The 24,096-nt window shown below is 36.9% G+C and overlaps 2 protein-coding genes and 1 long non-coding RNA gene across 3 annotated transcripts; 1 reads left to right on the top strand and 2 right to left on the bottom strand.

The window, feature by feature from the left end:
• Positions 1-597: 597 nt before the first annotated feature.
• On the bottom strand, positions 598-8,503 carry LOC126828787 (uncharacterized). The gene is made up of 3 exons (XR_007683237.1): positions 8,368-8,503; positions 2,104-2,280; positions 598-910 (listed from the first exon to the last, which is right to left on the bottom strand). It is a non-coding gene; the product is annotated as an uncharacterized LOC126828787 (long non-coding RNA).
• On the top strand, positions 7,509-17,720 carry LOC126828782 (uncharacterized). Its single transcript, XM_050558763.2, has 7 exons — positions 7,509-8,556; positions 9,290-9,421; positions 10,638-10,804; positions 12,157-13,083; positions 13,448-14,866; positions 15,760-16,075; positions 16,653-17,720. The coding sequence occupies exons 1-7, from the start codon at positions 8,268-8,270 to the stop codon at positions 17,486-17,488; spliced, it is 4,086 nt and encodes a 1,361-aa protein (XP_050414720.1). The 5' UTR covers positions 7,509-8,267; the 3' UTR covers positions 17,489-17,720.
• Positions 17,721-17,855: 135 nt separating this feature from the next.
• Positions 17,856-23,962, bottom strand: LOC126828784 (transforming growth factor-beta-induced protein ig-h3). Its single transcript, XM_050558765.2, has 6 exons — positions 23,610-23,962; positions 22,726-22,943; positions 21,318-21,504; positions 20,731-20,832; positions 19,891-20,001; positions 17,856-19,128 (listed from the first exon to the last, which is right to left on the bottom strand). Exons 1-6 carry the CDS (start codon positions 23,854-23,856, stop codon positions 18,956-18,958), a joined length of 1,038 nt encoding a protein of 345 aa, XP_050414722.1. The 5' UTR covers positions 23,857-23,962; the 3' UTR covers positions 17,856-18,955.
• Between the last annotated feature and the right edge of the window lie 134 nt (positions 23,963-24,096).

Raw genomic sequence — 24,096 nt, 5'->3', positions numbered from 1 at the left:
TGACATCACAATCTATTTGTTTATTCCCATTGAACCTGGTTATTTCTTGTCAAATTTTGAATGGATATTAAGATCTTATTAATTCATTTCTTGTTTTTATATTTGGGGGATAAACCGCTTACTTAGTAGCAGGATCAGAATTGACTTATCTATGAATAGTTCATTATTCAGTAAAACAGGATACACATAAGTTTTATATCAGGAGCATAACTTAAAGATACAGAATAATATACATTGTTGTTATACAGATGTCTAGCCACCTAGCCAGACATGGGATGTCTAGTCCTTAGCTGAAGTCCCCCCCCCCCCCCTGACCTTGTCTCTATTCTGGATCTGCTATGATATTAAGGGTCGTGTAATATACAGAATCAATTTGTCCTTTTTAGTCCAAGTTGCTATATACATACATGGTGTAGTATATCGTAACCTGTACCTGATCTCCATTATGTAACATTTACATTTGGCCAAGAGAGTTTATCTCTCGTAATTAACAAGCCCAATCCCACCCCGTCCAATTCAATTTTAATATTAATTATGATATTTAATATTGTCAGTAAATGTACATCAATTCAAAAACCCTAAAATGACAATATATTAGAATATTGAAACAACATGGTGCTATTATATTGTACAAAGACTCATATACATAACCCGTGCATTATTGTTACAATGGTATATTAAATAACTGGATTTTCAATTTAAAACATAGGGATTTCACATACGAAATATTGATCATGGTCGCATACGATATCATTCATGGCCCACAAGACAAATCTTATCCCACCACAATGTTCTCCAGATAAGTTGTTTGGTTCGCCATCTTTCCAGAATTGAATATCTGAGCCATCTAACCAAGTATAGGGATCAATATAAAGATTTGTTGAACCAACAAACACGGACTGATCTGTACCTGTATATAAAGATTAACAGAGTTTTTACAATTGGTAAATTAAAAAATGTCAAAACCGATGGTCAGGCCAACGTTTCAAAATTCATATTTTGCATGTGGATTAATTGACCAAGATTGTTGTCTACCCATTTTCTACATGTCTCACACTAAAATCAATTCTCAAATATTTCATACAGATTAGGTCGGGTGGTTGATTCTGGAATAACTAATATTATCTATCTTATAGGAGCCTCGACAAAACAGTGCGAACAATTTCTCGTACTTAATTCTGATTTTAGTAGAATAATAACTTATATACACCCACTTGTTAATGTTCCAGTATATTGTCGTTCGGCCACTCTTTTTATACCCACTTAAAGGTACATTGTGGGAGATTAGATAAAGAGCTGGCAGTTCTCACTAGACTAGTTAATAACTAGATAATGTAAAGGGAATTTGCTGAAAATTTCAGTTAAATTGATCTACTCTGAACCGAGATTTTAGCGCTTGAATTTTGGGTCTAGCCTACTAAAGTCTTTACGATAAAAAACATAGTCTCGATTATACATTTTGTTTATTTAATTATCAATAAGCATTAAGCAGCAGATAGGATTCTAATCCAGAAAATATCGCAGGCTAGCGATGCCATCGAGAGTTGATTAAGTTAATTAATGTCTAATTAATAATTAAGATATCATTTCAGACCCAAAGAAAGACCTGAAATGGGCAGATTTATCTCTTGCATAATGTATGTTTAACCAATTTTACTCATTTTCAAGAATTATGTAGAATTAGGGGGTAAAGACCTTAATAATTTTGTTAGCATTTCACAAGATTAGTTCCGGAGTTGTTAAACCCACATTGCCGTACTGCCACCCATTCTACATCAAAATTACAGAACAAATTACTATTTTGGTAAAGGTACATGACTGATATGATTGCTATTAATTGTACTCATACTCAATTTGCAATGTTAGATTCTTGATAGGTTTTCAGAAATAGTTCTTACCGTATGATTTTTGATTTAAAAACATTACCCCGAACTCAATTCTTTCTTGATCACTTTTCAAAATTTGGATCTGTTTTATTGATATTTAGGGATCGTACCTCTTTGTTACATAATGTAACGTGTAGGTTCGAGATCTCTAAAACCTTGTATACGCTGGATAAACCTGCAAGGGCTTTGTGTGAAAAAAAATAAGTTAAATACACACCGTTTATTAAATCAAAAAACATATCCTTCTTTTCATTCGAGTTCATTACTCCCAAGTAGCCACCGTCAACTTCACAGGAATATAGTGCATTTGTCCAAGTCGTACGGTATGTTGACATCTTTGCACATATATTTGATGATGTATTATATGCATAACCTTTATCTATAGGACATACATCTGAAAAGTATTTATTATAATTTAATAATATATTCGCGGCTATAATTATGCTATTTTTTCGGAGTGTTAAACTACCTAAACAAAGGGTGGCCATGCATTATGCGCCCACAATTTGCAAGAGAAGGGCGGAGAACTGGGAAACATACGGTTTCGGCGAAGTTGCAGAAACATACGGTTTCGGCGAAGTTGCAGAAACACGGTTGTTTGATAAGGTTCGTCCTCTCAAACCAAATTTGATGTCTAAAGAGAGAGAGAGAGAGAGAGAGAGAGAGAGAGAGAGAAGTGGGGTTTAACGTCCACTCGACCCAAACTAGGTCATTTCGGGACAAACATATGGTTTAATTTTATTTCAATAATCCGCTTGCGCGTAGGGCTCTTTAGCAGTGGGAGGAAGCCGGAGGACCCGGAGAAAACCCACGAGGTTGAAAAAGCGACCCTACTCCTTGTCACGTACAACCGGGGATTCGAAACCACGCCAGTTGACTCAATGACAGACTTTATGATACAGCGCGCGCGCACGCTAACCATTCAGCCATCCAACCCCCCATAATTTCATCTAAATAGGACAAAACGTTCCACAAACTTGGTACAGATTTCATATTTTGAGTAAAAGTTAAGGGATATAACCTAAGAAATCGATGTCTGATGAACACAAAAAATCGAACTCATCCAAGAGCTGAATCGGACAAGAATTTTCTCCTCTGTCTGGTCCACAAACTTCACACATATTTCACATTTTGTGTAAAAGGTAGGGTTGCCGATGAGAACCAAAAGTGCAGCCTCCAGAAGGTCAATAACCTTGATATCTGTATGACTTGCGTTGGCACTATTTGCGTAAAGGATAGGGGTCATTTTACATTATATACTCTTCAAAAAAAGAAACGCGTAGTGATATTTCGTCGTTGGTATACACTCGCTTTACAATCGCCTCGTTGTAACAGAAACCGCGACTCGTCGCTGAACCAAACTGCTGTGGCCATACCCTATGTGTCTGAACCCATTGAAGTCGGATTTGACGGTGTCGGCCTATTTCAAAACAACAGCTCTAACGGGATGTCTGGCTCGTAATACGGTTTCACGTAGGCGTCTATGACTGTCTGGTCTAAGATCCTCCGCCGTCCAGGAATATACTTTTTGAAGAGTATATTATATTGTCCCACCACATTAATATATATTATCATTACCTGATAAAGACTAACAAAACTTAGTTGAAACGTCTCTCAATAATAAACAGTAATTATATTGCATATAATTGAGACCTATGTATTTATAAGTTGTAATACTGGTAATATTCCATTCAATACATGATCAACAATCTAAGATCTACCATTTTAATATAGTATATATACTAATGGGAAATTCAATTACATAATTTAACATTAAGCAAAGTTTGATCAAGCGTCATAGTGTTGTTACCAGGAAAGAGTGATGGCGGGGGATTGGTTGCCTTTTGTATACAGAAAAATATGTTAATATTACGTTCTGGTAAAACGTATTTTATAGTACAAATAGTGTTTTGGGTAGTTCCTGCTCTTTTTAGAGCTCTAAAGAGCGATGTATGTTATGCCCCCGTCAGACCGGGGTGGCGCCCTTACTGCGCTGCTGCGACCGTACGGCGACCAGAAAATGCACAAGGTCGCCGGCAAACGTGAACACAACACGCGAAAAGGTCCCAAAAAATTAAAAACTTGAAAAAGTCGTGTTCTCATAGCTTTCCAGTTCAGATCGCAGAACCTTGGCGTTTGTTTTGAACATGCTCTGTTTGTAACGAGACAATTATCAAAAGCAATACTACACAAACAAATATCAGTATATATAAATAGTCTCTGAAAATCTTGATAATTATTTATAACCAGATAAGAAATAAACGTAATGTTCTAGTAATAAGTATATAACTCTGTAAACTGTGTGAATTCTTTTAAGTGAAGTTATTGTCCATTATTTCTCATAATCTGATAATATTTATCCTTTGTAATGTAATACCTTAACTATTGCAATATACACATGTACAAGCATGCGACTCCCGTGGTGGCTTAGTAAGTAAAGTCCATTTTCCATGCGCTCGTTTTCGCGCGTTTTCTTTTCGCCGGTTACATAGACACTGTCCCATAACAATTGCAAAACGCGTATATGGAAAACAGGCCTAAGGCGTAGACTCGCTAACCAGAAGATCCCGATTTCCATCTCGATGTTGGCAGAGAAAGTTTCTCTGGAATTTCCAGCGTGGTATCAGTGGCGTATGCCCTTCTTCATTAGCCCGTCTGGGTGGACCGACGAACACGGGGTAATATGTTCGCGTATAAAAACATGGTCAATTTGATGAAATCTTACGCGTTGATGTCTTTTGCGATATTCCTCTACCTATATTTAAACATTTTATGACCGAATCTGAACATATAACCTATGCTAAAAATATCGAATTGGATGGATAAAGTTATCTACCTTCTAGAAGCCAATAATAGCCTAAACCAGTGCTATTTGAAAGCACTTGTCTGGTCCACACTCTGTTTTTGTATAAGAAACAATCCATTGATGTGGTAAATATACTTGATATCCCAAACGATTTACACCAAGGTTTAGCAGCACATAATTCAGCACATTTTTCAGCAGACATCACGTGGATAGATTCCACAAAGTCAAAAATTAGTACATCTTTCAGTTCAATTTTTTTCCATTTAGTATCTTTACATATATCAGCAAAACATAGAATTTTAGCGCATAATAGTATCAAAACCGTTTTTGTTACACCTTTCATGGCGCCAGTCGCGAGATCTTATAGCAAATGAGAATGAACAGCGACTTTCTGCGACTAAGGAAAAGATAACGGTCAATAACTTCTCTTGCCGTCTTCTCAATGCAGCGTGGCATTAAGCTATCAGAATAATTTTACTGACTGAACAGTCCGAGCTATGGGCGGGCGCCAATACAGAGAAATGCGGGATGGACTAGGTGCTAGTGCGCACACCTTATTTTTGAAATCGGAATATTGATTCGTCTTCCTAACAATAGGAACCCCCCTCGAGATTAACACAAATAATTATACAGGCATCATATATAAAAGCATAAAATGTAATACATAATATGGAATTTCAAAGAGCTAGCGATCACGTTATTGGTGCGAAGCACAGGACCTAGAATCGACAATTGAAGGAGATGTTTCCAGTGTGTGCCTATTTTAATCTGATTAAAACACAGATCCTATTTCGTTTCGTTTTTTATAGTTCAAAATTTCGTTTTACTTGTCTTTACTACACTAGGATCTGAAAGAGTTGTTATCACTGACGTGTTCGAAATGTTGTGAGGGATTAGCCAATGAAACGGTGTGTTACGGCGAGCTTTTGGCGTGAGGTGCACGGAACGGGGGGTAATTCTGTAGTAATCCACTAGAAACATCAATGCTGATTGGTTAATCAAATGTCTGACGTCATAGGTCAAAAGCCGCAGGTATGACCTCTGACGCGATCTCCATGTACATGGTTAAATTTTGACACATTTTCGTCATGTGTTAGCGTTTCCGATCCATAAATTAATATTTTCGAAGCTCCTTTTTTAGGCAAGAATAGTATACTAGTAGTATTTCCTTTTGCTTTTAAAGGTTTCTCAAAACAATCATTGAGTTGCCTAACGTGCTAGTTTCTAAATTAGATTTATTGATCTAGCTTTCTGTAATGATTCGTAGAAAAAATTCTTGATTATCCAGGCCTGTCAACCATCCGGAGAACGATCGGTAGACTGGTTAAGAGGGGCTAATTTCAAATCATGGACAGATAAACATATTCTGCACTGAAAAATGCCCGGATGTAACACCTAGAAAAAATCCCTTAGGGTGTCATACCAGACTTCACATAGTCGGGTAATCTTGAGAATTGAGCCTTCGACTTTCGAAAGTAATTCAAGAAAGTACGTACTTGTATGATTTAAAAACTTATAAAATTACACAAGAAAACAAGAATAAAACAATAGTGAAAAAGGCGTCCATGTTTATCAAATCTATACTAATATTTGTGACTGTCGTCTGTCTGTCTGTCTGTCTGTCTGTTCGGGGTTGGCGGCTACATCTGCCCCGAGTCTGAAATTTGGGGTATAGGGGTAGCTCGGACCGGGGAGTAACATAGGCCAGGCGGCGTTAGTCTACCACTTCTGGTTTCGGAGTTATGACCCCCGAGCGAAGCCGGTCTGTTCGGGGTTGGCAGCTACACTAGGTCTGCCCCGAGTCTGAAATTTGGGGTATAGGGGTATCTCGGACCGGGGAGTAACATAGGCCAGGTGGCGTTAGTCTACCACTTCCGGTTTCGGAGTTATGACCCCCGAGCGAAGTCTGTCTGTTCAGGGTTGGCAGCTACACTAGGTCTGCCCCGAGTCTGAAATTTGGGGTATAGGGGTATCTCGGACCGGGGAGTAACATAGGCCAGGTGGCGTTAGTCTACTACTTCCGGTTTCGGAGTTATGACCCCCGAGCGAAGCCGGGTATCCTGCTAGTTACTCTTAATTTGGAGATAAAAAGTTGGAAATAAATATAATACGTATAGTTTAGTTAGAGATTAACTAAATAAAATAATAAATGTTATACGTATGGTAGGCATTACCCTCGATATTGGACGGTCCTTATTTCGTCATCTATATTATGATGTTTATCATGTTCAGAAATTCTGATTGGTTAGCGTAACGGAAAACCCAGAGACAAGCCCCTTTCGTTGAAAAGGTAATATAAGCGGATACAACCTTGCTTTATATCTACTTCTTTAGACAATTATTTAACCTAGATAAGTGACCCACGATGAACACGATAAAAACATGTATACATCACTCTGTCGTGTTTATGTCGATATATAAATAAATATACAGTATGTAAAAGGTATATTTTTGCAATTAACTTTTGATAACCCCGTAATATGTCTCGAGTGTTTCAATTTTGATAAAGTAGCATACATAGATAAACACCCATAGATAAACAAACACAATACTTGATATTTTTATTTTAATCCAATTCGTTCTTTAGTGATTTGTTGCAGTGTTTGGTTCGATCATTAATTAAAGTGACCGAATCAAAATAAACATACGTAAATTATGTACAAAATACGTATTTATTCGTTTCCTTATCCTATAAATATGTATTTGACACATCTTTCGCCGAAATTATTGAAGCAAAACGAAAACACATTTTATAGACATATTTGTTCCGGTTCGTCCAAATGGTGATAATATTACGATCTAGCGGGATATACTGTGTCAATACTATATTAACACAAAAGATATGACACCGACATAGATGTATGTCAAGGTACAAGAAGGTACGTGCTGCACAAAGAGCGTTACATTTCAGTTAGAGTGGAACGTTTATAGTATAACTTGAAATACACATTTTGATGTAAGGTTTGGGATGTTATTCATTGGATTAACTGTGTACCTAATTTACTGTTAAACAGATCGTTCTAGAAAATATGTGGATCTCGCTGACTGGCTTTACTACCACTACTTTTACTAGGGATTTACGTCCGCTTCCACATGGGGTGTTACCGTCTAACAGTACAATTCCTTTGTTGTGTTGAAGAAAATACATTACGACGTAGGAGGATTACAGGTCAGGAAGGTCAAAGGTTATACGTACAGTTAAAGATCCTACATATCAACTGTCTTTCGATTTGAAGCAGGCAGTCAAATGTGTGTTAATAGAAATGTCGTCAACACGACCCATGTTTGATACAAAAAGTAACGACACCAAAAGATACAACAAAAACAGTAAGACTTGTTCAATAATCCATTGAATGGATATACAGTACATATTTGTTAAACATAACTATATTTGGGACACCATGGACCTCTATATGTTTTACGGATATGTATAAATAGCAAGGACATTTGATCTACAAAATAATCTACTAGCTAAAATAACCTGAAATAATATGTTTAACTGTTAGCCTAACTATGTGGTGCGTTTTCTTACGTAACTTTGTAACATGTACTTGTAACTTGATAAATATATAAAGATGACAGCCCAAGTTTTTAGGACTCTATTAAGTATTTATTATTTTATTTGTATTGTACTATACGTGAAATGTCAAATGGAAATATTACAATATTGCAAACCTCGTGTTCTGGCTGAAGAGGGGGACGTAAACATAGCCGCCATCATTGCCATTCATGAAACAGGAAGTAATAACTGTGGAAAGGTTTCAGAAACTGATTTCCAAATCGCAGCAGCCATTCGATGGACAATAAACACACTAAATGGAAATAACAATTCACGGGCATCTTTTATCCCTGGTGTCAAAATAGGTAAGAAAACATCTTTCTTTTTATGATCACACTTTACGTTGTCTTTAAGATCTATACTTTTCATTTAATGTCCCTTGACACATTCTATTCCTTTCCGTATTTTGCTATGAGCTATCATTCGAAGGGACTGATAGCCTAAATGTGTAAGGTTCTTGTTCGTATTTTTATAGTTTTATCCCTTACACATACTTGTGTCATAAATATGGCTGTTGTTTCGCGGCGCTCATAGTTTCGATATACACCGTAATATATCTTCTCAACCGTAACAAACCTCATCATTACAATCAAATAAATCATACGTAATCGCACAATCTTATAATTGTATATTGGAGGATCCCACACAAGGATATCATATAGAAAAGTGTGGTACGGCCAGTCACAAATAGGGGAGTGTACAATCCCTCAAAATAAAACATAAAATTGTCACTTAACGAAAAGCACAACCTATTGGGGAAGGTCGAGGTCGCTCCTTATTAAAAGAATGTCAGCTATTTTATCAAATCACTGTGTGTCGCAAACATGAATCTTGTATGTTAAGGAAAACCAATACACAAATACAATACTTCCTTATATTCCTCTTCCTTATCGGGCAACGCAAGACAACTGCACTTCGAAACTTCCTTTGGCAAACGATCGATTTGTTTTAACAATATCTTTAAATAAACATCATACCTTTCTTGTCTTTACGATACATTTATATATTAAATATTGAAACGTTGAATTTATACTAAAGGGTATCAAATCTACGATGATTGTGGACTTGAAATGTTGTCAAATAAACATCTGACTGATATAATACATGTTAATGAAGCAGAAGATTGTATACAACCACCTACTCCAGCAGTGTCCTCCACCCCTCTTCTAGGTGAGTAGAATATTTCGAATTTTTAAGACACGAGTATAGTATATAAAAAATTACAATATATCTCCATCAACCTACTGGGATGGTAAGAATGTTTGATTCTGAAAAGGATAGATCAATTGGTTTGGAACAATTAACTTTTGCTACCAACAAGTACAATCATTGAATGAATCATAGACATAAGAACTACAACTGTGGTGTTATTATTCGTATCAGACCATCTTGTGAACCTACCCATTGAAATCACCAGGAATGGACAAAACTGGCTATAGGGCAGTCAACAATTACCTGCAGCTTAAAGGACTAACCCCAACACATATACATATATATACCGGCATGGTCTCCACTTTAGGAGCTGGCAGAGAGAGCCTTGACGACAACCCGCGTACTGGAAGGCCATCAACAGCAACCATTCAATCATTACCCGGGTGCATAACATGACGATGGCTGCTTGAAGATTGATCACTGGACAGTTTGTTGTGGGCATCTTTCATGGGAGAGTAAAGCACATTATCGCCAACGAGTAAGAAATGACAAACATTTCTGCAAGATGGGTGCTAAAAGCTTTGACTGCAGATCAGAAACGCGTCAGATTCCTGACTCCCGTGACAATCTGCGCCGTTTTGAAGCAGATCCTTCAAAAATGAAAAAGGCACTAGCCGGTCGTCAGGGTGGCTGAATAAATTTCTCCCTGACCGGCATCCAGGCCTTCCCGAATCGTTGGCAAAAGTGTGTACACCTCGAAGGAGACTATGTATAGAAAAATAAATGGAAACCATCGACTTTGTATAGGTGTTTATAAAACAAAAATCCATACTTAAATTTATAATTAGATATTCCGGCCCAAATGATTTACCGGATGGGGAACGTATGTTGATGAATAGTAATTTTTGTCAGAACAATCCATGATTATTGCAAAAGTATATTATAGCTGTCTGCAAATGCCAGTTTTGACCAAAGGTCTATCTATCGACACTTTCAAATCAAGGCCCCGATCTAAGCCCCCGTCTTCTCGAATCATGGCCAACGTTTATATTTTAGCAGTCTGAACCCTGGAATACCCATGTAACGATACCACCACATTTTAGAAAAATGATGAATATCCTGCTTTGTGTTTATTTTATCGCCACTCAAATATCGTAAAATTTTCATAAAATCCTCATTTTTAATCCTCATATGACATCGATTTGGTTATGATATCGCTGTTCTGAACTTTCAGGGATTATTGGTACATCAATAAGTCAAACTACATCATCAATATCACGGTTATTAGAACATACCAAAATACCAGTAGTCGGAATAGCAGCCACGTTACCAGAACTAAGCAATAAAACGCTTTATCCAAATTTTGTCCGAGCAATACCATCGGATACAATTCAGAGCAAGGTAAGCTTTATAAAATAATAAACACACGAGGAAAACTGGTGTTGTTATCGTTCTTTGCATAGGAATGAAAGTCCACTGTCTGACTATTAGACGTCTTTATATCCCATATAAATAATCTTTCACCAATAGAAGATTAAAGGCTGTTTATTCCATTGGCTTACTCTGTTGAGAAGATTATTGGTGGTGCTGGCTTTCAATCTGGTTAAAACACAGATCCTATTTCGTTCCGTTTTTATAGTTCAAAATTTCGTTTTACTTGTCTTTACTACACTTGGATCTGGAAGAGTTGTTATTTAACTCGTGTTCTGAATGGTGTCAGGGATAAGCCAATGAAACGGTCTGTTACGGCGAGCTGTGGGCAATCCACTAGTAACATCGATGCTGATTGGTTAATCAAATGTCTGACATCATAGGGTCATAAGTCGGTCTTTTGACCCCTGACGTGACCTATCGCTATAACTTGTCAGATCTTCATGTAGTGTAGGCCATCGAAAGTATAAAAAAACGAAACGAAATATAGATCTGTATTTTAATCAGATTGTGCTGGTTTTTGTCTACAGGGGATGTCGAATTTGACAAATTTCAATTTGTCATATCTTGTAAATACTGAACAGAATTGAACCATTTTCGGGCTGATATTCCTTTTAGAGATTCCGCTTTCGCTATATTGTATTTTGCAACGAATTCCCCAATCTTTAAAATGACGTTCACAGACTTTAATGTAAGCCCAAATCTCCGTGATGACTCACGTCCATGGAAGAGTCAGAATGATGTGATCTGTTCTTGGTCAGTTTTTCCCAAAAGTCAAACACTCAAAGTTTTATGGGAATTTTCACACAGATTTGGAATTACGAACATTTACACCTTTCGCCAATTTCTGTTAGAAGCTAACACCAAACACTTCTAAGAAATCTGGCGTGCTCGTGGTTTACTTCTTTCTTTTACTACTACTACTACTACTACTATTCTACTACTACTATTAGTATATAATAACAATAAAAATAATAAAATAATAATAGCCATTTAGTATCGGTTGTACTAAATTTTTCTTGTTTGCATGGTATTAGTTTAAACGTACTGCGCAAGAAGACCCGACAGTTACTGCGTATATGATTGTCAGTGACACTAACTTTCTTTTATCGTTTGTCTTGCAATAATTCAAACGGACAAACTTTCCAAAATTGCGAAAAATTATCCGACAAATCAATAAAAATGTTATTGACTATATGAAGTCCTCAAATGTGAGGTGACATCGGGTGTTCCAGTAACCGTAGGCATTTCAAACAAGTATGATGCCAAGGCAGCACATCATAAATAAAACTAAATATGGCATTTATTTATTATACTTATAGGTGATACTTGATATGGTAAAGAAATTGGACTGGTCATATATAGTTGGAATCCGCACAGATGACAACTATGGCAGGGAAGGTTTCCGGGAATTTAGTAAAATGGCAAAGCAGGCTGGAATATGCATAAGTGACATCCTGATATTACGTAGAGGCGATTCCAACATGATTAATGTTATTGAAACGTTTATCAGAGGTTTAATATCTCAAATAAATGTCACTGTTGGGAATAATTTTGGTGTCGTGTATTTCGGGCATGCATCTGAAGCTAACTCTATTTTCAACACAGTGAGATTGCGGAGTTCTAGGTGGCATAATCCTGGTCGATTCAACAGCATACAGTGGATTATGAGTGATGGAGTAGGTACCAGTCTTTCAGTGGCAGCTGCCCATAAAATACATAGGAATTTACTTTTAAGTGTAGCAAGAACTAATCTGGAGCTTTCAGAAATACGAGATGGATTTTTGGACCTTGTGTCCGTAACTAAATTTCCAAACTTAACAACAGAATGGAAAACTACCATTGAAGAATACGTAAGATCTGTATACAAGTGTGAATTTAGTCCATCAACAACATTAGCCTTATGTACGGATGAACACATAAGTAAAAACTACCACCCATACAGCTACATTTCATCGGCTCTTGACGCAATTTACATTTTAGCAACAGCATTAAAAGCTGCACAAAAACAGTTGTGTCCGAATCAAATTGGCATATGCGTAGCTCTGCGTTCTGCGCTTGATAATAATATCTTGGAAAATTATAAACCATCTATTATAAATTACAGTACAATCGGTAAAAACTTTGTTCCTTCACTATTTTTCACAAGTAGGTCGCTAATTAAGGATTTGAATGGGGATTTCAAAATTAGTGGAGAACCTTTATATGATATCAACATTGCTGAGACAGGACAGGAAGTATTCTCAAAGGTGAGTAAAGTTGGGGGGGAGGGTAACGTCCTAACGTCCACCCGACACAAACTATGTGATTTCGGAACTAACACATGGTTCAGTTTTATTTCAATAATTCGCTTGCGCGTAGGGGCCTTTAGCAGTGGGAGAAAACCGGAGGACCCGGAGAAAACCCACGAGGTTGGACATGCGACCCTACTCCTTGTCACGTACAACCGGAAAATCGAAAACCCGCCAGTTGACTCAATGACAGACCGTATGATACAGCGCGCATGTGCTAACCATTCGGCCTTCCCCAACAAATATAGAAAAAAGGGTGCATCTCGCCACCAGAGAACATCATCATACTTATTTATCTATTGCGCATTTGTCTTTATTTAAGGTTGGTTATTATGAAGATGGCGTATTAAACATGTCTGCTTTGACAAATAAATGGACCTTACCCACACAGTCCAGGTGCAAGACGATCTGTGATAAATGTCTATATAACGAAGATCTATCATATGTTTATATTCCTGGTGATGTACTAATACTTGGATTATTTCCTGTTCATGATCCAGGGAATGGATATGGGTGTGGTGGATACAGAAGTACTGGAACATCATTTGTATCTTTGTTGGCCTTTCTAAGCACCTTGGCAGATTTAAAAACAAAAACTGGCATAAATTTTGGAGGAATCGTACTTGACGACTGTTACAACCCACTGCGAGCTACGAATTTGCTCAATATGGTATTCAGTAGAAAAAAGGTATTGGTCGATAAAATCAGCGGTACTCCCATAGACATAAGCAAGATTATTGCTGTAGTGGGGGCCCAATCGAGCAATCTGGCCGTTAGTATTCTTCCCACATTAAGCAATCTTGCTATCCCATTAATATCTTACAGCGCAACTTCTCCAGACCTAGATGATAGAATAAATTATCCGTATTTTTTGCGGACAGTCCCAAGCGACGCCTTGCAGGTGGAGGCCATTCTTAATGTGGTAAAAAAACTAAACGTATCTCATGTGAGTGTTATTAATGTGAATAACAATTACGGACGAAAGGCTGTCGCACTATTTAAACGTTTAGCTGAGAATAGTGGAATATGTGTAGAAAATTCATTAGAATTGGCGGAGAATGAACTGTCGTGGGAATTGACCAAAACAGTAAATAGTCTGGAAAGCAACCAAGCACGTTACGTAGTTTTCTTTGGACTTAACTCTATTGCCATAAATCTACTAAATGCCATCGGTAACACCCCCGCGCCTGTGATATTTATCGCCAGTGAAACATGGGGAAGAAATGTTAATGTTATTGAAGGAGGGCGAGGGATGCCATCTCGAGGATCTCTTACCCTCAGTGTCCAAACTTCAGCAGTTGCAGACAACACTTTTCGCGAATATTTGGGTAGTTTAAGACAAGAAAACCAATCTTATATCCCATGGATAAATTCATTTTGGCAATCAACATTCCAGTGTAACATTCCTAGTGGTTTTGACAACAGGTACGGGTCGGATTGTTCTTCAAACTTAAAATTGAATGATGCTACAATTACACAGTTTGTGCAGGATCAACGAGTTGTTCAGACTATCAATGCAGTGACGGCTGCTGGAATAGGATACAGGAATGCTATTCAGGATTCTTGCAGTGTTATAGATATTACAAAATGCGCCACCTACATTGACAGTATTAAGTCCGCGTCAGTTTTGTCCACAACTGGGAGATCCTTCGGTATATTTGACCAAGACAGCAATGGTAATTTTGGATTCATTGTGAATAATATACAGAGGCACTCTGACGGGTCTTACGCCTATGTAAAGGTAAGGTTACTCCCCATTTCAATCTAAGTTGATGAATTCCACTTCAAATAATTATAGTAACAAGCCCACCTACATAAAATTTAAAAGCAATTTTTTCCTATATTTGGAATAATTGTGAAGATTATTTAAACAATTGTGGGAGGTGGAGGGGGGGTATCATGTTTTTATGGTATGTCAATGCGATCATATTCCTAAGCTAATGCCACTAAGCTTATGTCACTGAGCTTTATATGTCCCTTAAGCTCAAGACACCATTCACTACATGTATGTAGATAAACATGGAATATTTACCACTGCTTTAATTAAATGTCGAATACACGGCAACACCCTTTATTTTCACGACAGATATTTGTGGCCTTGCCTGACAAAAGGTTTGGGTCTGCATAATTATTTGGAATGAATAGAAATATTAGTTTACTGGGTGATATAATACTGCGGTATTCAAGTGACAATGTCCATACACGTGGAACGGCGTGCGCAGTATATAATTAACATGACATACCTATTATAAATAAATTATTCAGGTCCACGGCTATATGTAATGTATTGGGAGGTACGGAAATTCAGTAAGCATTCAGTATCTACATTCATAAAAATCATCGGTAAATCATCACCCAGGACTAAAATTGAGAAATAATATTTCATTATCATATCACCTATTGCTTTGGATTTATATTTATTGTGTTAAAAACACAAAGCAATTAGTTATTTTATTTTAATATTCAATTTTTGATTTGGTGAAGTTACTAGTCGTCAAAAGGTCCATAGAATCACTTGAAAAATATTGAACAATCTAAATATCTAACTTGAAGCAGGATAGTCCATTCAGACAAATCCAAAATATCAGTTTGAGTCTGTTGTTCTCTACTGCACATGCTATAATTTTATTTTAGGTTGGAAGTTTTGGTACTCCGGGATTGGAATTAGACGTGTCAAATCTCCTGTTTTACGGAGAAATTGGCACTTTTATCCCTGTTCCGGAATCGTCATGTAGGTTTATACCTCATTGTACTGTTTGTTTATGGAAAGATCCTACACGGTCAGTGGTTAACACAATTCCCCCAGATACCACTAAGGAAACCCCTAACAACAACTCTGATAATTCATTGACGCCAGTGGTCGCTGTTCTCGCGGTTTTAGTGACAATACTTATGATTTTTCTTGGTGTCGTCATCTTTCTTATTCTCAGAAACAATGTTTTAAAGAAGGGTGAGTACATCATATTCTTGATTCCCGTTTTACATAGAAGCACTATAAACAATAATAGTTAACTGTATTAAACACAGTATAGAGTATAATGTATATAGAACACTTCGACTCAGCTTTTGTCAGTGATGCAGAACGGAGGGCCTGACAAGGACAGCTGTCTAGTCCTTCAGATGAGACGAAAAACCGAGGTCCCGTGTATACATTGGAATGCACGTAAAAGATCCCTTGGCAGTTGGAATTCGATATAAGAGTAGGCGATAGTGCCGCTGCCTGGGCAAAATTTCCCTCATAGCACACTGTATGGCGTATGCCCGTCTTCATTAGCCCAGCATAGGAGCAGAACAGTAGGACGTTAAACCCCCATTTCATTTCATTTTGACTCGGCTTCTAGTAAAATTAGAAGAATTTCGTAATTTTGCAAGCTTAGTTTCCTGGTAGAGTCCGAGGGACTAAAAAATCAGTAAAAGTTGAAATTCGAAATTTGATGAAACGGAGCACTGCTTGCTTCTCCAACAAAACATATCACTATTCTTTGCGAGCTTCTTCAATATAGTTTGCATGTACTTTTTATTTTCAGGCAAATCTGAATCGACAGCTAGAGAACCCCCTTCCCATATCTATGACACAGCAACAGAATCACTCCAGAGACGACCGAGTCAAGGTATTAGTTTACACGAACTTCCCAGATGTCGTTCTTCTAGCCAAGTTTTACAGGAAAGCAGTGACTCATCTGGCGTAGTTACTAGCCGGGAAAATGATTCGGATGATCAGGGCCCAGACGTTCCCACAACTTATCTCTCATTCGTAAACGGAAACCCCGAGATTATATCGGTTATATCAGGCACCAGCCATTACCAAACTTCAGCTTTCAAACCGGATAGCGACCCTAGCTACCTCCACGCTGTTCAATTGGCATCCCCAGAATACATACCGCCTCGATCAAATGGAATCACCTACCAACAGAGACCACCAATGTCACTGTCAGAGTCGAATTCAAGTCTCAAACCGTCGAGCTCACCTTTCATATCATCATCATCATCAAATGCTCTGTTATTTCAAAATCCAAATATACAATCACATCGTCGATCCTCGCCTAATGCTACATCACCAAATGCTCTGTTGTTTCAAAGTTCTAATATACAATCAAATGTTCGCTCATTGGCCTCGCCAACAATGAACTTGCCATTATCAAATGCTCTGATCGTTAATAATTTAAATTCACAGCCGGAAAGTCACCCTTCGTCCAAAGAGGTAAATAACACCCAATCATTAAGGCCATTGGTCTTTATGGATCCAAACACGAATCAACAGCAGCGTGTACCATACACCAGAACGTTATCATATGTAACTGGAGAACAAATAAACCCCCATCCACAAGCTTGCAGACAAGAAGATTGGGAAAATTATGTTTAGCAAATTCCGTGACTGTATGCGCTTCTTCTGTAATGGAATGTATACGATTTTCGTGAGGTCGCTATGAATTATTTATATAAGTGTCTGGTTTTATGACCTTAAAATATAGAACTGTGTATGGGGAGAATAATTGTTGCGAGTTTGATGTGGCACTGGTTTTGTGACACTTTAAATATAGAACTGAATCCTGGGTGAACAATTGTTGCGCGTTTGATGTGGCACGTACGGGTTTTGTAGAACTGTGTATTGTGTGATGTGGCAAATATTTTACATGGTTCTACACTTTTTTATATACTGAAATTGTTGTTATAGTTGTAATTGCATAAAATTGCAACACATATACCGCTATGGACAAACAATATTGGGATCTTGTTAACAATATCATTATATATTTTGTATATCATAATTTATCTTTGTACAAATGATTAGTTTAAGGAACCATCTTTCAGTGTCAGTTAAGAAATGTTTACAGTTTAATATATTTTTATGAAATATATTTTGCTTCTACGCGCACTTGTCTAAGAGAAAGGCATCCATCGTTTTGTCTGACATAAACAGAAACGCATTAATTAAGCTGTAATACAATGCAGGGGGCATAACTGTTTTTAAGAATATCAGGATGAAGACCAGTGATCCTCTTGCCATTGACGCCACTGTTAATTCGCATGATATTTGATCGAGGCTTAGCCTAGCTTCGCCATTTTTTTAAGTTAAATGATTAAACGGCCGAACCGTTATAATCTATTGAAAATTGGACCCAGACCCAAAGAAAAACCAGCAATAGGCAGGTTTGGCTCTTGCATAATATCTGTTTAACGTATAAAGAAATAAAAAATCTAATATATTATTTTGTTCCTCACAATATGTAAAACTGATGTAATTTTCAAATCAAAAATCAACAATAAAAAAATATAATAATTTATGAAAACGTATATAACATGCATTATAATGTTTCTCGATTATGCTATGTTCCCACTGTCGTGGATGCGTTACGATAGGATTGTCCCAATACAGATCTATATTTCGTTTCTTTTTTATACTTTCGATGGCCTCTACTACATGAAGATCTGACCAGTTGTAGTGTGACCCTATGACGACAAACACTTGATTAACCGACCAGTGTTGATGTTTCTAGTGCAACTCACGCCAAAACCTCGCCGTAACAGACCGTTTCATTGGCTAATCCCTCACATCGTCCAGAACGCGGGTTATATAACAACTCTTCCAGGTCCTAGTGTAGTAAAGACAAGAAACCAAAAATTTTGAACTATAAAAAACGAAACGAAACAAGATCTGTGTTTTAATCAGATTGGAATTGTCCTATTGATTCCAGGACCTGGTACGTGCATATACGTTTGGATACTTTTGGATACGATCAGCACGATTGCTACGACTGACCACGATATATGACAAGACCTGATAGGATCACCACGTAGCGCCATTCGTGATAGTGGGAACCTAGCATTATCAATTAACTATGTTAAATTCGTTATTAAGATTATCAAAAAAGTGCAAATATCTATCATTTGTAACAGAATTTAAGTTGCTCGGCAGCAGGACGGCATTAATGACGTGAACAGCTCCGTTTGTTACCGTGATATCGGGCATCGTAACCATGGCATCATTTACTTCTACACCCTCTGTTACAAAATACATAAATAAACAGGGTTAACTTAACATAGCTCACGAGTAAAGAAGGGCATACAAAAATAGAATTAACAAGAATACGATATTATTATTTTCTTGTGCATCTATATAAAGCTTGAGGGAGCCACGGTGGCTAAGTGAGTAAGACGCTGGCTCCCTAGCCTGGAGTTCCACGGGTTCAATCCCGGTGTTCGCCGAGGGAGTTCATCGGAATTTTCCGGCGTGGTTGCCCCTTGTCAGTGATGCATGGCTGAAAGCCTGACAAAGAAATCTGTGCAGTCGTTTGGATGGGAAGAAAAGCCGAGGTCCCGTGTACACATATAAGAGTTGGCGCCACTGTCCGGGCAAAATTTCCCTCATAGCACGCTGTATTAACCAAGACGGAGCAGAACACAGTAGGACGCTAAACCCCATTTCATTTCTATATAAAGCCGGTAGTATTTACATACAGCTTTTGCATGATAATAAGTTCACATACAGTACAGGTAAAATGAAAATAATTAAAAGTCTGCAAGAAGACGAATTAATTGTTTATATTGCAAAGAAAGCATGTCTCTAAATTTGGGATTAACATCTTACATGTTTTCCTTGCTACATTCCGTACGTTGTACAAACTCTCTTGGCACCCTTACCCGACAAAAACAAAATAAAAAAAAAACCCACTGAAGTTAGAATAATGTATTGTGTTTTTGTAATTACATAATCGAATGTTATTATAGAAAAATCATTTATTATTTTGTTTATAAAATACTCACGACTTGTTATTGTTATATTTATACTCATGTTGCTTATAGTTTGTACTGTTTCACCATTCGTTAAACCAGCACTATAAACAGTACCCTTTAAAGTGTGGTACAATAAAATATCTAAAATACAAAAATAAAACATTTGTTTTCAGTATATAATCGGCCCTTGTCTCATAATATCCAAATGAGTTACGAGATATCCAAACTTGTGTACCGGTATATTATTTGACTTGATTTGAAGTCGGGATTAACATCCGCTTCCACCTAGGGTGATATCGCAGACATGGTATAATTGCTTAACGTCACGTAAACCAATTCCAAACGACGTAATAGCCGCATATTCCTGAAGCAACGGCCCTTCGTTTAATCGGGGGTCTTCCCTAACACTTTGGACAGTGATCTAAGGTATTAAAAACGGTGAAAGTATTGTTCGTCTTCAAACAGTATTGTTTATATTGTAGCCGTTTTTGATAGCCTCACTTATCACGCAATTAGTTTTTCTGCAATATTCTGCTATGCACTGGTTAATTGAGCGTAAAAATTTTCGTGAGTCATGACTTAACGTTATGTAAACATATTTGGAGCTCTCTTTAAACCCGAATGATATTGTTACGCAGTTAGGTATTGGTTGTTAATCAGACTGTTGACCAGTCATAATTTGGAACAAAAATTTGCTTTTATTACGACAGTGTTGAATCGAATTAGTCTAATCAAACGAATTGAGTATGTAATAGTCGTGGTGGTAAGAATCGTAACTTGCGAACTATAATTGTTTCAGGTAACATAAGGATAGCCTTGATTCGCCCCACCTTCCTTCGCATCAAACTCAAAGTATAAATCAACACTAACTTTTGATTAATTTTGGATCATTTAATAATTTATCTAATTCTGCTGATGGCAATTTAAAGAATGCTTCGTCGCTCGGTGCAAATAAGGTGAATGGTCCAGCGCCTGAAATATTTATAAGAAAGACACACATGTATTAGCAGACGTATTCCTAATCATTCTAAAATAGTTTAAATGATAAACCACTTTAATATTCAGCTCAAAGTTGAAAATCAGTTTTAAGGCGGGTTTTTTTTTCTATTTGAAAGTGGCTAAAACTCACTATCAAAAATATTGTTTTACATATAGCATTAATCTGGTGTGTTATTTTGATTAGCGATGGGTCAAATTATATCGGATTTATTTTCAGTTTCGGAATAACAGGCGGGTTTCATAAATTGAGTTCCCTTTCTTGATTAAATTTTCGGCATTGGTTTCATCTGTTAAACCTAATATTTTAAATTTTAAACAGATACCAACTTCATATAACAAATCACCACATTAAATTAAATTAAATCGATTCGTTTATCTAGCCCCTTTAATTTCTGTTTTTGTAAAAAAAAATCAATATCTCGAAAAGGCTCAATCGAATAACATTACGTGTAACTTACCATTTAGGATGTCAGCGAGTCCAGCAACTGAAACAGCTTTAAGTAAAATAGAGAAAGCTGACATAGTTTTAACGAAGTAGGTGATAGTTCCTGCCGGGGGTATCATTACAGATGTTAAAGACTGAATGATGCCATTTGTAGCTATCTGATCTTGAAGATAAAGCGGAGCCCCTGAAGCGGTCGTCACCTGAAAAATATCAATGTAGACAAAAATTGGCATATACAGTGCATAGCAAATTCCTAGGCCATATTATGAGTGTAAAACAACTTGCTGAAATGGACTGATTCCGGGTGTTACTTCGATTAGTGATTGAACAAATTCATGTATAAATGATGTTAAGTTTTACTTCCGGTAGACGACATAGAAACCAGTTTGCGCACTCATTTTAGTCGGAATTGTGACGTTGAACACAAAACTATAAAATATATAACAACCACTTGTGTAGGGTGACCCACCATAAATAAATATCTCCATATATCTCGACAATTACGCCACAATATGTATATATATGCCAAGCCTCAAATCAGTTTCACACAATTATAGTCACTAAATAAACGATCATGTTGTACTTAATAAGCTATGACCATTAATCATGTATAAATAATAGACTGAAAACTGGTTCCAAGAGTCGTCCATAACATCCAGACACTTTTGAGTAAAAGATAGGTTACGTGCCCTTGTTTTGAAATAAGTCTCGCTTAACCAGTCTATCGACCATTCTACGTCTGATTGACAGGTCGGGATAATCAAGACTACTTTTTTACGAAACATAACAGAAAGCTAGAACAAGAAATTGAATTTAGAAATAAGCACGTTAGGTAGCTCAACAATCGTTTTAAGAAGCTTGTAAAAGTTAAATGAAACTACTGCTAGTATCATGTTCCTGTCTAACCCGAGTGATTCAGAGATATTATTTGTACTAAACCAAAAGATGCCGCTCTTAACGGTACAGTTAATGATAAAGCGATTTAAAAAATGAAACGAACGTAATTTCTAAATCTGCTGTAATAACCAAGAAGCTTAATTTTACTGCTATTCAAAATCGTCAACAATAAATTTTTTACGGCTGTAATAGTTAATAGATTTGTAGAGAATTGCACGTGCCATGGCTATTTATAGTATCACACTGTCAGTAAGTTGGTCTCGGCACGGCGAATGTGCACGCTTCAGTGGTAGTCTCGAACTATCAGCGGTGGACTGTATTTCTGTGAGTACATGGGTCATCCTACAACTTGTAGGCAGAAGTTTGAAATAAGACATAGCCTACATTCAACAACGTACTGAAATTAAATAATATCGATACTTTTCATTTTCAAGCAACTCAAAGACATGTCTTTAAAAACTCTTCTAGAAACCGAAACTGCATGTAAGTAATAGTTTTAAAAAGAATAAAATCTTCAAACTTACGGTGTTTTTTTTGTATTTATTAATCCTGATTTTATAGCCAGGTAAAAGAGAGTCTAACAGTTCTTCGTTCTTAAACTGACTTTGAAAATAAGACCCTTTCACAACATGGTATTCTAACAACTCTTTCAGCAATGTATTGTTCGTGAATAGTACCTTTCTTGATTCAGGTGGAAGTTGAAAAAATGCCAAGTCACTAGGACCAAATACCGTGAATGGGCCTAAAAATAACAAGAATAGAACAAAGGGAATATTTCAAAGTAGCAGTAGCCTATAGCTTGATCGTTATAAGATTGAAGTATTGATAATGGTGCATACATTATCTTCAAAAAAAAAAAAAAAAAAAAAAAAAAATTCAATTGACAATCGGACCAAAATAATAAAGAGTTAAAACATGAATGAAAAAAAGTAAGATACATATTAACAGTATACGACTTGACCTACATGGTATAAATTTATTTATATAAGTCATATATTGATATGCGAGTGTCGTTTTGGATATGTACATTTCATTTCGTTTTTCCAGTTTCCTCCCACTGCTAAGGAGTACTACGCGCAAGTGAATGATTGAAATAAAATTGAACCATGTGTTAGTCCCGAAATGCCCTAGTTTGTGTCGAGTGGGCGTTAAACCCCATTTCTCTCTCTCTCTGTTCTCATTTCGTTTTGGTAATGGGTAATACCGAGAGACTAGATAGAACGAGACTATTGTTAGCCTCCATATCGCCATCTTTAATTATGGTTGGCAGTCAACACGAGATGTCACCTTTCTTACAAACGGATAACTTATCTCATTGATTGTTTATGTCCAGTTTACCAGTTCAGGATATGAAACGGCGTGTTAGAAAACGGGAAAGGGAGGGAGGGGGGATTTAAGTGCTACAAACCTTTAGATGATAGAGTATCAGTCAAACCGGCTCTGTAAATAAAACTGGCTAAATCCGATAAACCAATATGTACAGCGAGGTGGGGAATGTCTTGAGTTGCTCTCAGCCTTATTCTAGATCGTTTAACGTGTTGAATGTTTTGGGGTTCTAAAACTATTCTCCAAATATCTACAGGCGAGCTGTGACATAGACAGCTGGATATTATAAGAAAAACAAACAATATGAATGCCACCTTATCTTCATGCATCTTGGCTTTTATGTCAATAAAACATTTGTAGATTAGTTAATATTATAAAAATTGCAAGTTGGCTGTCGATACATAAAAGTTCACGCACGTAAACAAAAGTGAATCACCTGACGTTTTCGTCACATGGAGTAGACTCCATTAACCAGACGCTTTTTTATTTTATTGTGAAAACTTGAAACAGTGTGTGAGAGAGAAATGGGGTTTAACGTCCACTCGACACAAACTAGGTCATTTCGGGAC

The sequence above is a fragment of the Patella vulgata genome, chromosome 7 (genome assembly GCF_932274485.2).
Source record: "Patella vulgata chromosome 7, xgPatVulg1.2, whole genome shotgun sequence".
Taxonomy (NCBI): Eukaryota; Metazoa; Mollusca; class Gastropoda; family Patellidae; genus Patella; species Patella vulgata.
This window is presented reverse-complemented; position numbering and strand designations above follow the sequence as displayed.

Coding starts and splice junctions, on each gene's coding strand:
- LOC126828782 (XM_050558763.2), top strand. CDS start 8,268: ATGACAGCCCAAGTTTTTAGGACTCTATTAAGTATTTATTATTTTATT. Junction 9,422..10,637: donor GTCCTCCACCCCTCTTCTAG/GTGAGTAGAATA, acceptor CTGAACTTTCAG/GGATTATTGGTACATCAATA. Junction 10,805..12,156: donor CGGATACAATTCAGAGCAAG/GTAAGCTTTATA, acceptor TTATACTTATAG/GTGATACTTGATATGGTAAA.
- LOC126828784 (XM_050558765.2), bottom strand. CDS start 23,856: ATGCATGAAGATAAGGTGGCATTCATATTGTTTGTTTTTCTTATAATA. Junction 22,944..23,609: donor TGATACTCTATCATCTAAAG/GTTTGTAGCACT, acceptor TGTTATTTTTAG/GCCCATTCACGGTATTTGGT. Junction 21,505..22,725: donor ATAAATACAAAAAAAACACC/GTAAGTTTGAAG, acceptor GATATTTTTCAG/GTGACGACCGCTTCAGGGGC.